The sequence below is a fragment of the Leguminivora glycinivorella genome, chromosome 7, assembly GCF_023078275.1.
Source record: "Leguminivora glycinivorella isolate SPB_JAAS2020 chromosome 7, LegGlyc_1.1, whole genome shotgun sequence".
In the NCBI taxonomy this organism is placed as follows: domain Eukaryota; kingdom Metazoa; phylum Arthropoda; class Insecta; order Lepidoptera; family Tortricidae; genus Leguminivora; species Leguminivora glycinivorella.
The window spans coordinates 10,122,817-10,137,358 of record NC_062977.1 but is presented as its reverse complement, the minus strand read 5'-3'; the positions used below and the strand labels follow the sequence as shown (position 1 = coordinate 10,137,358).

The 14,542-nt window shown below is 38.6% G+C and overlaps 2 protein-coding genes across 2 annotated transcripts; one reads left to right on the top strand and one right to left on the bottom strand.

The window, feature by feature from the left end:
- Positions 1 to 3,586: 3,586 nt before the first annotated feature.
- On the bottom strand, positions 3,587 to 8,792 carry LOC125228298. Its single transcript, XM_048132801.1, has 5 exons — positions 8,647 to 8,792; positions 7,900 to 8,006; positions 7,621 to 7,803; positions 4,039 to 7,423; positions 3,587 to 3,745 (listed from the first exon to the last, which is right to left on the bottom strand). The coding sequence occupies exons 3-4, from the start codon at positions 7,778 to 7,780 to the stop codon at positions 4,044 to 4,046; spliced, it is 3,540 nt and encodes a 1,179-aa protein (XP_047988758.1). The 5' UTR covers positions 7,781 to 7,803; positions 7,900 to 8,006; positions 8,647 to 8,792; the 3' UTR covers positions 3,587 to 3,745; positions 4,039 to 4,043.
- Positions 8,793 to 11,649: 2,857 nt separating this feature from the next.
- Positions 11,650 to 13,724, top strand: LOC125228207 (syntenin-1-like). The gene is given in 6 exon segments (XM_048132685.1): positions 11,650 to 11,730; positions 11,976 to 12,215; positions 12,324 to 12,615; positions 12,618 to 12,654; positions 12,799 to 13,062; positions 13,419 to 13,724. Coding segments are annotated over 5 exon segments (873 nt in total). The 5' UTR covers positions 11,650 to 11,730; positions 11,976 to 11,984; the 3' UTR covers positions 13,468 to 13,724.
- Positions 13,725 to 14,542: the final 818 nt, after the last annotated feature.

Sequence of the window (14,542 nt, the reverse complement as noted above, 5' to 3'; positions counted from 1 at the left end):
TTCGCCCGTCCTCTTTTTGACACTTGTATCGTAATTTACTATTTCACGGAACTTTAATTTTTGCACAAATAATTAAAGAATTATTTACCCAATTTTTCACGTAGTTCACTATACCACAGAATATACATATAATAGTACAAGTACAGAAGGCTCACTCCTTTGATGTTCACAAAATGCCGCCATTCTAAATTCTTACCTACATTAACAAACGGACCGCACGTGAGCAGCCGACATTGAATTCTAATGCGCCGCGCGAAGGTCGTTACCACTGAATGGGCCGCGAACTCGCGGCCGCCGGCATTTACTTGTAGCGCGGCGATAGAATCGCGGAGTGAGCCTCCCCTGACTATACGTGCAGTCTCACAAGTCTTTCTACGAGCTTTCAGTAACTCGGAACCGTGCAAGGAGTAAGTTTAATTCATCTGATTAAAGCCTTCCAGGCTTCGCAGCTTGCCGTGTTGTACATGTTTGTACCTACATCTACCACTTACAGGCGGCGCGAGTTTGTCTTAGGCGTCCTAATAGAGTTAAAGTTGTTAGCAATTAGTTTGTATTTGCTTGTTTATGGTTTATTTTCCTCAAGTACCTGATGGATAATAAGGAATATCACGTTTATGTCTTTGTTTTAAAGCAATGATGAAAAAAACGTTCGTCAGCATTTTATAAATCGTATAACGCAGGTAAATACCGAAAAAATAACAATCGAAGAGTAGATTCGCATTTTCAGACATGCTACAACAGAATCACAATCGTCACATGCGCGTTGCCTCTCGGTTTTGTTTTATTTATTGGGTTGGTAAGAAAGTAATGAGCGATCGATTGAATTCCACATAAAATTTTTGAGAGAGTTCTAGAATCTTCTATGGTCGAAAGTATATAAAGGGCGAGTCGCACAGTTTCTCGTCAGTCATTCACTAGCTGTCGCCGAGCTAATATAAGGAAGAAAATGGACGAATTAAAAGTGCATGTAAGGCATTGCTTACTATATGAATTTCAGTCTGGCCATTCAGCCGCCGAAGCAGTGCGTAATATATGTCAGCGTGTTGCTCCTGAAGTTGTGTCTGAGGCCACGGCGAAACGATGGTTCCAGCGGTTACGTAGTGGCGACTTTTCATTATCAGATCAACCTAAGTCTGGTCGACCGGTGAAGATTGATGTAGCCAAATTAAAAACCTTAATTGAAGGAGATCCGAGGCTAACGAGTCGTACTCTTGCTACCGAGTTAGGCTGCTCTCATGTCACCATAGAAACACATTTACACGAGTTGGGAAAAAACTACAAATACAGTGTTTGGATACCGCACGAACTTGATAGAGATCAACTAAACCGCCGTGCCGATATCTGCATACAACTTCTGTCTTTTCGCCGCACATTCAACTGGTTGGACCATCTTATCACTGGAGATGGAAAATGGGTCTTATATATAAATCACACACGCAAACGTCAGTGGCTAGCTCCAAACGAAAAAGGAATAGAGGCACCAAAAACAGAGCCTCACCCGAAAAAAGTTATGCTGTCCGTTTGGTGGGATATTCATGGTATTATTCACTGGGAACTCCTACCAAGTGGAATGACTGTTACCGCATCAGTATACTGTAATCAGCTTGAAAATTTAAACCAAAAAATCTGTCAGAATCGTCCACAGCATGCTAAAGTTTTTTCTTACACGACAATGCTCGCCCACACATTGCAAAAGTGACTCGGCTAAAGCTATTGGAGCTAGGTTGGAAAGTGATACCTCATCCACCGTACTCTCCAGACTTGGCACCTACGGATTACGCATTGTTCAGATCGCTAAGCAATGCCTTGAATGAAAAAAAGGTCGATGATCAAGCCCATCTACGACAGTACATAGCTGAGTTTTTGAATCTAAACCTAAGAACTTCTTCGCCGATGCTATTCATTCTTTACCAGAACGATGGAGACAAGTAGTAGATAACGAAGGCCATTATATTTTTGATAAATGATTAAAATAATAAATTAAATAAAAATTACAATATTGGTTATGATTCGCTCATTACTTTCTTACCAACCCAATATTTTATCGGAAATCCTGACAAATGCGTTTATGATTTTGACTGAATATACTTAGGTACATATTTGGTCCTTTTCATTTCACTTACTCATGGGTCCTCATCACCACTACCGTAAACTGTAGAAAAAAATCACGCACTTGAGCTATTTTTAATACTTTTGTAACTTTTCTGAACTTTAACGATATTTTCAGAAAGAATTTGGTTCGTAACCGTTCCCGTTTAATAAACGACCTTTGGATAGCTTTCCGAACTAATTTAAAGTTCCAACTTCCAACATAAATCAGTAGATGGCTGTCAATCTAGGGCCCTATTTGACTCGAACTAGGTACTTATTATGTGCACAGCAGTTGTGTACTCGTAAACGTTAGAGCAGCCTCAGGTAGGGTGGTTTTTAGTTTTTTTTATACTACATCGCATCGGTGGCAAACAAGCATACGGCCTGCCTGATGGCCTGATGATATGCAGTCACCGTAGCTTATAGTTAGTCGCCTGTAACGGTTGCATCCAAAATCCAAAAATCGGTTTACTCCAAAATTATTATACGCCGTACCTCATACTCCTCGCCTTCGTTGAACTATCGCAACTTATAAGAGCCCGTCTCTATTTCCTAATGCTACCTACGGCAAAAAACAGACACAACATAGCCTAAGATCGAGGCAGCGTCTCTATTTCCGCTTTTCCTATTTTGAATTAGCTGGAATTATTGTAAACAAAGGTGTGGCCGGTGCTATAAAAGATTTGCACCGTTCGAGGTATTAAAATTGCCGATATTTTACAAGTTTATTAAAAATATTTACATATTCCATTACACAAATAATGTTTCTGTTCAAACGAAAATAAATTTCAACACAAAACGTTTTAGTATATTTATTGAAATTAAAAAGCCGTTTTTGTCGGGTAGTTTGTTTATTGCACTGGTATCACTATGGAAATGTACCTGGGCGACCAAGTAGCGGGCCGCTACGCTAAGCATTATTTTTCAGCGACTTTCGAGACTAGGTGGTTCTGAATTTTAATGGCTAATTAAAACCGTCTTCAATGATGGTGCTACGATGGTGCATAATAAGGTGGTTATAAATTTAATTATTGGTTTTGTAAGTATCTGACGATATGACAGAACTTCGTCCATTTTGGACCGATTTTTATTTTGACTTGCATGTCAAACATAATATAACAGTCATCGTGTTCGATCGATTCACGATTTTAAGTATGTAATAGAGTGATCGTTAATAACTGGTTTTTTAGTTATTTGTTTTTCTGCCGGCCCTTACTTTAAGAACCCCTGACCTGAGCTGCACGTGTAACTTTGACAGTGACAGCAGTTTGTTTACGTTTATTCCGTTCAATTCGTAATGGGAATAGATTATAAGGGTAAGGCCTGAGTGCACGCTCATATTGGGCGTGCAGCGGGGCGGGGCGTGCGGCGTGCATGTCAAACAATAACATTGAAGCTAATATAATAGTACAGGAGTCCTGAGTCGCCGCTGCACAGAATCCGGCTTAAGGTCTGAGTGGACTAAAGGGTGTTTAAAGAAAAGGTAACGGATTGATCATATTTACCAACTATACAAACATTTAATTTATATAACTTATAATCCAGTAATACTTATTCAACATCACAGATAAATACTTAGGTGGATGCGTATACCATTCAGAAATTCCAAGACGTAGAATTAATCCTTATTTATGGACGCCATTTACTGCACTTTCTGAAAAGAAAAGTTTTATTATTATTATTAAGTCATGTCTTTGTTTAGGTTTCAACTACAACATGCAGAGATCAGAGAGGTTAGCCAAGATGACGATTGTACTAATGTAAATAGTCTATGAAAATAATCAGTATAATCACATAACCTTTCGTTGCATTGGGTAACGTGTCAAAGTTTCTTTTTCGCGTGGCGTCTGTTGAAGTCTGAACTTAGCAGATCAGCTTGATTGTGATCTTAACAGGCAAGCAATGAAAATATCTATTATTCTATTTTATGATAATAATCATAATTACCATTGTTATTTCCGGAATATGGTGCTGAGGTTGAAATTGGCGCGCGACGTAGCAGGGAAGGTCGCGAGCGAGCGGTCGGCGGGCGCGTTCACCAGGTGGCTGTTGAACAGCTCGTGCTGGTACTGCGGCGCCATGCCGTTCCCCACGTAGTTTGCGAACGACAGCTCCTCCGGCAACATGTTCGGACCCTTCTTACTCTGGCCCTTGTTCTGCCAGAACAAGTTAGCGTCGCTCCACTCCTCCGTTTCTGTCACTTTCGCACGCTTGTTTTGATACTTTTTACTCTCTTTTTTGGAACATTCCAGTTTGTGCTTGGTACCAGACTCTCGTCTAGAACTCTTGTAATTAGAAGGAACTTTATCTTGGAAGACTGGGTTACCGCGCATTTTAAACTCTTCGTATTTATTGTTGGAATAATTGCACTCCGCTTGATTGTAATCCATAAACTCTCCAGTGAAAGGACCACTTGTGTAGCTGCCGGTCATTATATTTGCACTGCCCGACATGAAGTTAGAATAGAATGAATTCGATATAGTATTAGTGGTGGCGTTATACAATGTTGTTCCGGAAAATTGTTGGCCAGTGTAACTGTTATCGGAATAATCCAGTATAGGAGGAAAATGTGACACCTGAGCTACACTCGTATCTTGTGACGTATTGAAGTCACCGTACTTTTGCGACGGAGTCATGAACTTTGGACCGATGTGATCTTGAACCTTCTGCGTGCAATTACCACTTCGAATTAAAGCTTCTGCAGAATAACTATTTTTATGAGCCTTTGTAGTTTTATCAGACTTATTTGTTTTCGACTTAAGTTGCGAAAATTGGCCCATATTTTCATAAGAATGCTTCGGATCGTTAAATACATAACATGGTTGCGGTAAATTAATTTCAGCGCGTGATGACATCGGTTTACGATTGACATCAGTAGAGAATTGCGCATTACTTTGTTTTGCAGCAATCGGTTTGGCAGTTTCCGTAGTAGAGCCATGATATCGTGAGGTTGCATTGTCGGAAGAACGATTCATGAGTTGGGTAACAGATAAGAAGTTACCACAGTTCTGAATGTCTGGCTGGACCCCAATTCTGTTTGATAAATCTGCATTTTTCTTCTTATCGTGGGGTCCTAAAGCCAGATCTCCGACCAATGTCGGTAGATTTATAGGAGGAGGTTCAATGCTTATTTCCGTGGTACCCAGAGGTCTCGTCGAGGGCCAAACCTGAAAATCTTCTTGAGTAGGTTGAGTCGCAAAATTATGTATGGCAATAGGGAAATAATTTCCTTCGTGTTGGTCTTGCTTTTTAGAAGAGTGTTCTACTAGACCATACGGTTGCTTGTGAGGTTCTTTCATTTCAGATTGTGGTGGATTGCAAATGTTTTGCATTGGCCGCAGCTCGGACGTCATCCAATTGATGTGCATTTTATTTGGTGACTTTTTGTTGTATTTTTCAGGTAATTGCTGCCTAATGGTTTCATTAGGTGGTTTCACATTATTTTGCAAACTGGGATCGGGGATGCTTTTGATTTCATATTGTTTGGTCACAGCAGGTTTGATTGAAGCATTTGGTTGGGTGTGTTCTAGATGGAGATAATTCTGGTGTTTATTCGTCAATGTTTTAGAAGTACTACTATTGTTATAAAAGCACATATCTTCTGACCATAGGTTCGTAGGTTGTGGAGTTGAATAAAAGCTTGTTATGGTTTCCGCAAATGAAGCCATGGGTTTGCTCGAAGAATCTTTTTTACTCGATGCTGATACCAGCGGCACGTGAAATTCCGGGTTAAATGGATTGTAAGACGAAGAATATGTTGGGGCTGTGCCTGTGGTCAGGATGTCTTTACTAAATGTATTGGAATTTGTTGTGCAATTTACAAAATCGAATCCTTTATGTGACCAACCGAGATCAATGTCGTATGTTAACCGAGAAGATCCAATCTTCATAAGATTATCTTCAACATTTGTGTAATCTGATTTGTTTTTACTGTATTTCTCCATTGCACATGGGTAGAGTCCAAGGCTGTTAAATTCGTGCCCGGAAGCTATACTGCTGGTGCTATAAATACTGCTCTTGACAGCATTGAACGGGTCGCTCTTGTAAAATAAGTTACTGTTGCTGACGTAGGAAGACGACTGGCTCGGGATGGACTTGCTTATACTGCAGTCAAAGTCCAGGCCGAATGTATCAGACTGCGTCGTTGTTACTATAAGTGATGGCGTTGGTAAACTCAAGAAAGGATTTTCATTGGACGGATTTGACGATGCAACGGAGGTAGACGTTTTCGCTACCGCTTTGCTGATGATATTGTTGTCTAAATATTTATTTTGTGGCGTCTGTTTTTCAGAAATTGCTGTCGAGCTAGGTTGTTTATGTAATGGTTTTGTTTTGACGTCATTATTAGCTGTCGGTTTTTCAAAATATATCTCGTTTGGTGCAGGAGGCATAGTTATTTGTGAGTTAGTGTCTTTGACGTTGGTGTGAATGGTATTTGGCGCGTCTTCCGCTGGACTATCAGCGCGATTACCACTGACGAGGGGAAAAGACATCAGGAATGCAGCTGTAGGCGAGGCAGCCAAGAATTCCTCAGCTAACTCTAGCCGAGCATTTCCAGCATCTACTCCACTCTCACACAGAGAAGTATCTAGAATATTAGGTAATTTATTTTCTTTGTCTTTATCCTCTACCGTGGTTGATTTCATAGAAATGTTAACTTCTTTGAGGATTTCATTTCTATTAGTTGGAACAGGTGGTGCAGTCGCCTTTTGATTTTCATTTAAATTTACCTTTTCAGCGGTTTTTATTGTGATTAAGTTTGGTTTTTCTTCTGATTTTGACGTATTAATAGAGATTTTATTGTTCGTGACACCACTTTCGTCCTCTTTCTTTTTTTGAGTTGGGACAACAGTATCATCTACTACATCTGAAGGTTTCATTTTGGTTATTGGATCTTTTGGACATTTCACTTCCGTATCAGTTGCTAAGATTTCTTTTTTTTTCTCTTTAGGTGGATTGTCATTACTTTTCAAGTTTGCTTTATCAGTGACATTGTTAGGTTGTTTCCTTTTTACTAGTTCTTTAGCTGGTTTTGGTATATTCGGTTTCTTTTTTACTTTTTTAATGGTATCATTTTTAGATTTCGAGTTTACTCTTTTTGTTTTGGTTGCTGATAATGGTCGCGAGTACGCAGATATTGGTAAAATGTTCACCATGGTGGTTTTAGTTGTATCTACTCCTGTCCTATTCACAGTGGGCACAGATGGTTTATTTAAAGTCTGAATGTTTGGATCCACTATAAGAAAAGCTGGTGGCACGGCTGGCAAGAATAATGGTCTTTGGGGAAACATGTATGGGGCAGCTGGCAACACCACTATAGTGTTTTCAGTTCCTGGAATTTAAAAAAAGATAGATTAGGAATGGAAACATAAGTTTCGTGACGCATTAGTTCATATGCGCGGATCCAGAGGGAGCCTAGGTTGGCCATACAAATAGACCACGTGACCCCCCCCCCCCCCTGGACACTTTATTATATGTATATAATTAATAAAACCTAAAAGTCAGGAATGATAAAAAAAATATACTCACTTTTTTTGTCATTTAAGGTTGTCTTAGGCAATATTTTTGGTGGTGGTGGTGGTACATGATTAATTTTTGGTTTAATTTTTTTTGACTGGCTTTCTACTGTAACATTGGTTGTTAATATTTGCTTTTCCTTAAGAGCTTTCCTTTTCGACTTTTGTAGCATTAATAGTTTAACATATTTCCCATCTGCAAAATTAGACGAATTTATTAGGAGTCTACACAGTGTACTTTAAATTATAATGTAATCATTGTTATGGATTCTACAATAGAGACTAGACTTACTTTGCGTTTTTTTACTGAAGCTCGTATGAACTTGTGTTGATGCATCCTTGGATTCAATATTCTGTTTGCCGCATCAATTTTGACTTGCAGAGCTAAAATTTCCGCTTCTGAAATAATATCACAAAAGATATATTGTGCAGTGCACAGTAAATAAATGATAATGAGACTAAATAAAAAGATAAAATATACCGAGTAAACAGTGAATAATATTTATGACAGTTCTATAATGTTTATTATTTGATAATACAAGATTTAAATTTATGCATTTGAACACAAAAATATACAATTAGTCCTATAATGTTGAAATATATTTTAAGAACAGACATCATAGATATGCTTTTGTCCATTTGTTGATCAAAATTTCAAAACTAAACTAAACTGTGACAACGTTTATTATTAAATTTGGCAGGCAAGCATGTTCGCGCGGATAAATGATAAAACATCCGGCCGTCCCTATCACACTATTTGCAAGTTCGATAGGGATGGCCTGATGTTTTATCATTTATCGCGCGACCATGCTTGTCTGCCAGGACCACTTAACATCTAACAAAGGGAGCTTCAAAAGACTACAACACTACTTTACAATACATTAGGTATGAAATTAAATTAACATTATTCAATGAGTCCCAACTAATAAATTAGTTAGTATTAAACTACTCAATCACCATAAGCCAACTCTCTACTTGTTTATGTATTTTCACCTATAGATGAAAACTATGTATTAATACAAATTTTACTGTTTGTTACCTCTCCATTTGACTTACTCAGTTGTGTTTTTTCTTGTGCACAGTTTGTGAGGCATGCTATGGCTTTTTGCACTATTTCAATTTTTGGGTACTGGACATTATCTGATTCCTTGTCCGATGGATTGTTTACTTTGTTTATAGCTTTTACAGCTTCACCTAGTTTTGTAATTGCATCATTGAATTTGTTCCGCCTCTGTCTCTCCCATTCGCGGCAACGGCTGAAACGTTAAAAAAGGAATTATATCAACAACTAAATACAATTGCATGTACATATTAAAGATAGCTTTATAGATGTTGATGATAGCGACGTTTTAATCTTTTCACTCACCTTGGCGTTCGAGCTTTCGATGATGTTTCCATAGTATGAATTTTAGTATATAAATTATTCCTTTACAACCTATGCAAGTTGTGGATTCTAATTCAAGAATCTTCAATATAATAATATATTTCTGGGCTTTAAACGACTACAATAATAATGTTATCCATATTATTTGTAGTCTGTCTGTCTGTCTCTGAACTCTGACTCTGACAGTACCAGGCCCCGTAGCCGAATGGCATTTCTCCGACGCCAAACGAAAGCGATACGCCGCTGGCTCTGTCGCGCCAATGCGCAAGCGCGATAGAGATAGATATCTACTAGCGCTTCGTTTCGTGAGCGTTTCGTGAGCGATTGTGCCATTCGGCTAGCCACCCAGTAGTGACAGTGACATGCTAGTGCTACAGTCATCTGTCATAAGAAGTATATTTCCAAAACACGTCCAAAATCTAAAGTCTAAACCCTGGCGTCCACTTAGGCGGAATCGAGCCGCGTCGAATCGAGTCCTCACACATTTGAAAGCGATTCGAGTTCGACGCTTTGAGCGCATTGAGCGTGCGCTAAGAGCCCCCACAGACGGTCGACGCAACTTTTTTGTCTCCGTCGCTCGGTCTATGGGCTAGTATGAAGGTGCGCACACGTTGCGACGCAACTTTTTTGTCGCAGGGTTCGGCGACAGGCCTGCGACGCAACTGTCTCCTTCCCTATTGGTTTCAATGCAAGTGCGCACACGGCGACAAAATAGTCGCCGGTCGGTTGTCATTTTGACAGTTATCACTGGCCTGGCCTGGGCGAACGTATGTATATATATATATATATAAATTTAAATGCAGATTGTTGAAGACGTTAATTGAAGAAGTAGAGGAAAGACCGATTTTATATGACAAGAATTTAAAAGAATATTCCGACAATATTGAGAAAAAACGATGCCGGGTTGTAAAATTCTAACCAGTTCATCAAAATTTTTAAACACTCATTCTGAAGTACCAAAAAACTATTTTGGATAGGCTCTCAATTTCATGAAAAAAAAAATTGGTTGTCTGTAAAGTCGGTTTACGGACGGTAGTTTAACGTGATAACGTCAAACATTACAGTAGTATAGACAGGGGCGGTCAGAGTATAGCAAAAGGGGCCCGATTCTGGGACTTTTTTCACGTTTTTTTATTTATTTATTTATTTATTAAAAATACACAAAAGTTAACAGTATTTCACCAAAGCACTTATGTGGTAATATAATTATGTACATGTTAAATTGACATAAATAAAAGCAAACACACTTAAAAGTTAAACTATGGTTATTATTATTACATTAATCACCTAAGGAGTGTAGAGTCTATGAACCTTAAGAGTTTTCTGTAAAACACACCAACACTATCAGCAAATATGTCAATATCGTCTGTCTCCAACATGATGCGGTTAAGAGCAGCTCGGGCTCGAGCGGTGCGCCGGCCGCCGCGAACAGGCGCCGCCGCCGCCGCGCCGGCACCGCGCCCGGCATGTCAACCACCACATTCGCTCTTGGCACTTGCAGCCCCATTCTCTCAAGCACGGATGCGTCATCTACTCTATGGTGAAACAGTTGGCGGTAATGCATAATGTGCAGCAGTTTCCGTCTGGTTTCTAGAGTTTGAAGACCAACCATTCCTGTTACAAATAGAGATGGATACATATATGGGTAATATCCGTACAGTCGTTTGTAAATGTGCCTACAGAACTTCCTCTGCACTCTTTCTAGCATAGTGTTTTGTTCTTATTAGAAAGAATGCATTAAAATAAGCATCTTTTATAAATTAAAGTTTTTTTTAAAACCTACTAATTTAGGAGTTAGAGTGGTGCAAAGTTGCAAAATTTTCCCGTAGCATTACTAAGGCGCCAGAGACAGAAAGCGATATCGACGGAGCCCCGCTTATTACAGAAACTGCACAGAATAGGAGCCTTCGGCCGTTTGAAGATACCTAACGAACTTAACCTATACCTATATAAAAGTCGTCATTTTGTATCCTAGACCGTTTGCGAGACACGCGTTAATTTTATTAAAGTGCTAGTGCCATTTACTAATCTTAGAACCCTAATATCTCAGTAAATATTAATGGAGCAGAAAAAGTTTATATAACAAAACATCCTTATTTAAACGTGTTCTATATGATTTATCAATATTAACATAGGTTATATTGGTAAAAAAAATCATCGTTAATTTATTCTCTGGCGCCTTAGTAAATACTATGGGAAAATTCGCAACTTCGTACTGCTCAAACTCCTAAATAAGTAGGTTTTTCAAACAACTTCATTCTATAAAAGATGCTTATTTTAATGCAATCTTTCATGTTTTTAAATTACAAACACTCAAAGAAAAAGTTGCGTCCGTAGTATCCAAATATTATAGAACTAGTCTATGGTAATATCTTCTTTTTAGTCTGTGGTTGCGTCGCTGTCGTTCCAGTGTGCGCACCTTGGAAACTGTCGCAAGGGGTGACGACAGAGACAAAAAAGTCGCCGAGCAACTGTTGCATCCGTGTGCGCGGGCCCTAATGAGACTCGACTCGGCGTGCCTAGTAGACTTGTTTTTTTGACGGTCATATTTGTTTTGGAACTACCATGCTACCCTGATGGGTTGCCAGCTGACTTGACTTTGAACTGAAGTTTGTGTTGTGTGGTTGAAGTGAAGCAATTTTATTGGTTTATTGGTTTATATTTATGTTTTTTTTTGTGTGACGTGCATACATATCGCATGTCTGCTGCATTATTGTGACTCAGGGTGGGCCTTTCCTAGTGGGTTTTTGTTAAACTTGTTCGTGTATTAATTAAGTTTTCTGCCCGTATATAACAATTTGCTTTGGGTTGATTGGGAGGTATCTCCGTTAAAATCCGTCATACTTTATATTTTGTTGTTGTAATAAGGTGCGTGAATTTACGTTTGTTAGTTCTTCAATTAGTAACTGTAGGTAGTGCTGTAAGTTGACCTTAATGTTTTACTGTTTGTTTCCTTTGTAACGTAGTAATTGTTTGATTTTTAGGCCGTAAGGATGTCGCTGTACCCTTCACTGGAGGATATGAAGGTGGACACAATGGTGCGGGCCCAGATGGCCCAGAATCATGGTCCACCACCTTACATTCAGAACCACCCACCAGTGGCAGCCGCCCCATCCGCTCCTGCCCCAACTGGCCATTTCTACCCGTCTTTGGGAGAATACATGGGCCTGGAGTTCTCTGAAAGTGTCATAGCCGCGAACATGCCAGAATATCAAGTGCAAACCGTAAGTTATCTATTACTAGTCGTAAATATTCTAGAATTAGTAGGTACTAATGCAGCATGTAGGTACATGGAGTTACGTTTATAAACATTTTATTGGCTAACTTTCCAGGTTCAGTCTGGAGGTGCTGTAAGCAATTTGATTGCTCCTCTGTCATCTCAGTCAGTGTCCCTACCGAAAGCTACTGTAACAAATGCCATAAGGCAAGTTGTTCTCTGCAAAGATGCAGAAGGAAAGTGTGGGGTTCGTCTGCATTCTGTCAACAGTGGTGTATTTGTGTGCTATGTTGCTGCAGGGAGTCCTGCAGCTCTGGCCGGGCTCAGGTTCGGAGACCAAGTGCTGGAAATCAATGATGTGGCACTTGCTGGCTTGACAATGGAAAAGTGCCACGAATTGTTGCGAAAGGCCCAGTTAATGGAATCACTATGGCAGTGCGAGACAGGTACATTTAAGAGATTTTCTTTATGCACTTCAACAATTGAATATTATACCTTTTGCACCTCATTCGTCTAATACCATTATTGTGATCTTTAGACAACATGTTTTTTTTTACTAGAAAACCAATATTTTTACATTTAATTTCTAGGCCTTTTGAGAGGACTATTACCCTACACAAAGACTCCATTGGACATGTGGGCTTCCACTTCAAGGATGGCAAGGTAGTCGGCCTAGTGAAGGATTCATCTGCTGCTCGTAACGGGATGCTGACCGACCATCAGCTAATGGAAGTGAACACAGTCAATGTTGTTGGAATGAAGGATAAAGAGATATCAAAAGTCATTGATAACAGTCCGTCTGTTGTAAACATAACAATTATTCCACACTATATTTACAAGCACATGATAAGCAAGTAAGTAGTTGTTGCAATTGCAATGTTGAAATAGATATATTGTGAGGATAGTGCAATTGATACTGTGTAACTAACAATGCAGTAAGGTTCTGTTTACTTGTCACATGTTTGCATTTTGAGTTCTATTGACTTTGTTACTTATGCCTTATTGCATCTCCAACAATTATAATAGAACATGGTTAAACATTCATAGGTATTTAATAAGGAGATTTAGAATGAATCAACAACAGGTTGATACTCATTGTGGTTAATTAAGTCATCACAGGCATCAACCATTGAAATGAATTTATAGTTTTGTCTTTCACCATTCACTTTTTATAAAATAAGATTTTAATGTATAATGTTTTATTTTCCAGGATGTCTTCATCACTGTTCAAGGAGTTTGATCGTACACCGGCTGTCTAAGTAAAATATTTTTTATAGATTACTATATTTAAGATTAAACTATGCATTTCTTTAGTCACGAATTTATTAAGATGTCGTTAACACATCGTAATCAACACCATTTTCGTATGTTTGAAAAGTCAGAACTTGAGACTTTTCTTGGATAAGCTTACTTTATTTTTACAATCAATGGTATATATTTTGATTGTGTTGTTCTAACGTAAAAGGTATCACTTGTTTATCATTATAAGGAATATTCATGAGGATGATTTATATTTGCATACACCAACAATAATTATGGACCTGTTTTATACCTAAGAACAACACAAATATATATATTTTGTAGTTTTCCATTACAGATGTGGTTATCATATATTGCAAGTTTAGGGCCTTTCCATCTCAGATTCCTATAGATGATAAAATAGTAAATAATTTGCACATTACGAGCCTTGATAAAATAGTTTGCACATTGACAGTAGCCTTCTGTAAAGGAAAGCCACATCAATGCTATTTAGTCTTTAGGGGCTGTGAATCGAGATTGTTTGAAGGCAAGTTGCTAGCGGCAGGAAGGCCTAACAATCTGCCATTGTTTAAAGTCCTCATCTAACGAAATTACCGCGGTCCGAGAACTACGGTACTAATCAGACTGCCCTAGTTCTGCTCATTTAGTAGGTAAAGAATTATGAGTCACCACGACTGACCGAGTTTGCGATCCGTTGTGAAAGATACATGAGTCACTAGGCTTGAATGTAATGATAGAAACTTTAGTGAAAGGTTACTGTTTGCCTCGTGATGTCATTAAAGGAATTGAAAGTCGAATGCTAAAGATTTTTTTCTAAATTTTCTCTAAATTTTTTAAAGACCAAAGTAAAATGTAGTTAATACTTTAAATTTATTTAAAACAAATTAGTCAACTAAAACTAAATGTAAAGTGTGGGATGACTTTAGGCGTAGTGTGGATCATGCAAGTAAAGTTGATATCTTTCTTAAACTGTAGCCATCATGGAATATACATAGGTACATACTTTGTTTTCTTCAGCTGTCTATTTGGTCTTTTTGAATCTTCGGCATATGCCATTAATATTTCTCACTGTGA

Excerpts from the sequence above, each read along its gene's own strand:
- LOC125228298 (XM_048132801.1), bottom strand. The coding sequence starts at position 7,780 with ATGCTACAAAAGTCGAAAAGGAAAGCTCTTAAGGAAAAGCAAATATTA. Across the intron at positions 7,424-7,620 it reads AACCTTAAATGACAAAAAAA|GAACTGAAAACACTATAGTG; the intron begins GTGAGTATATTT and ends TTTAAATTCCAG.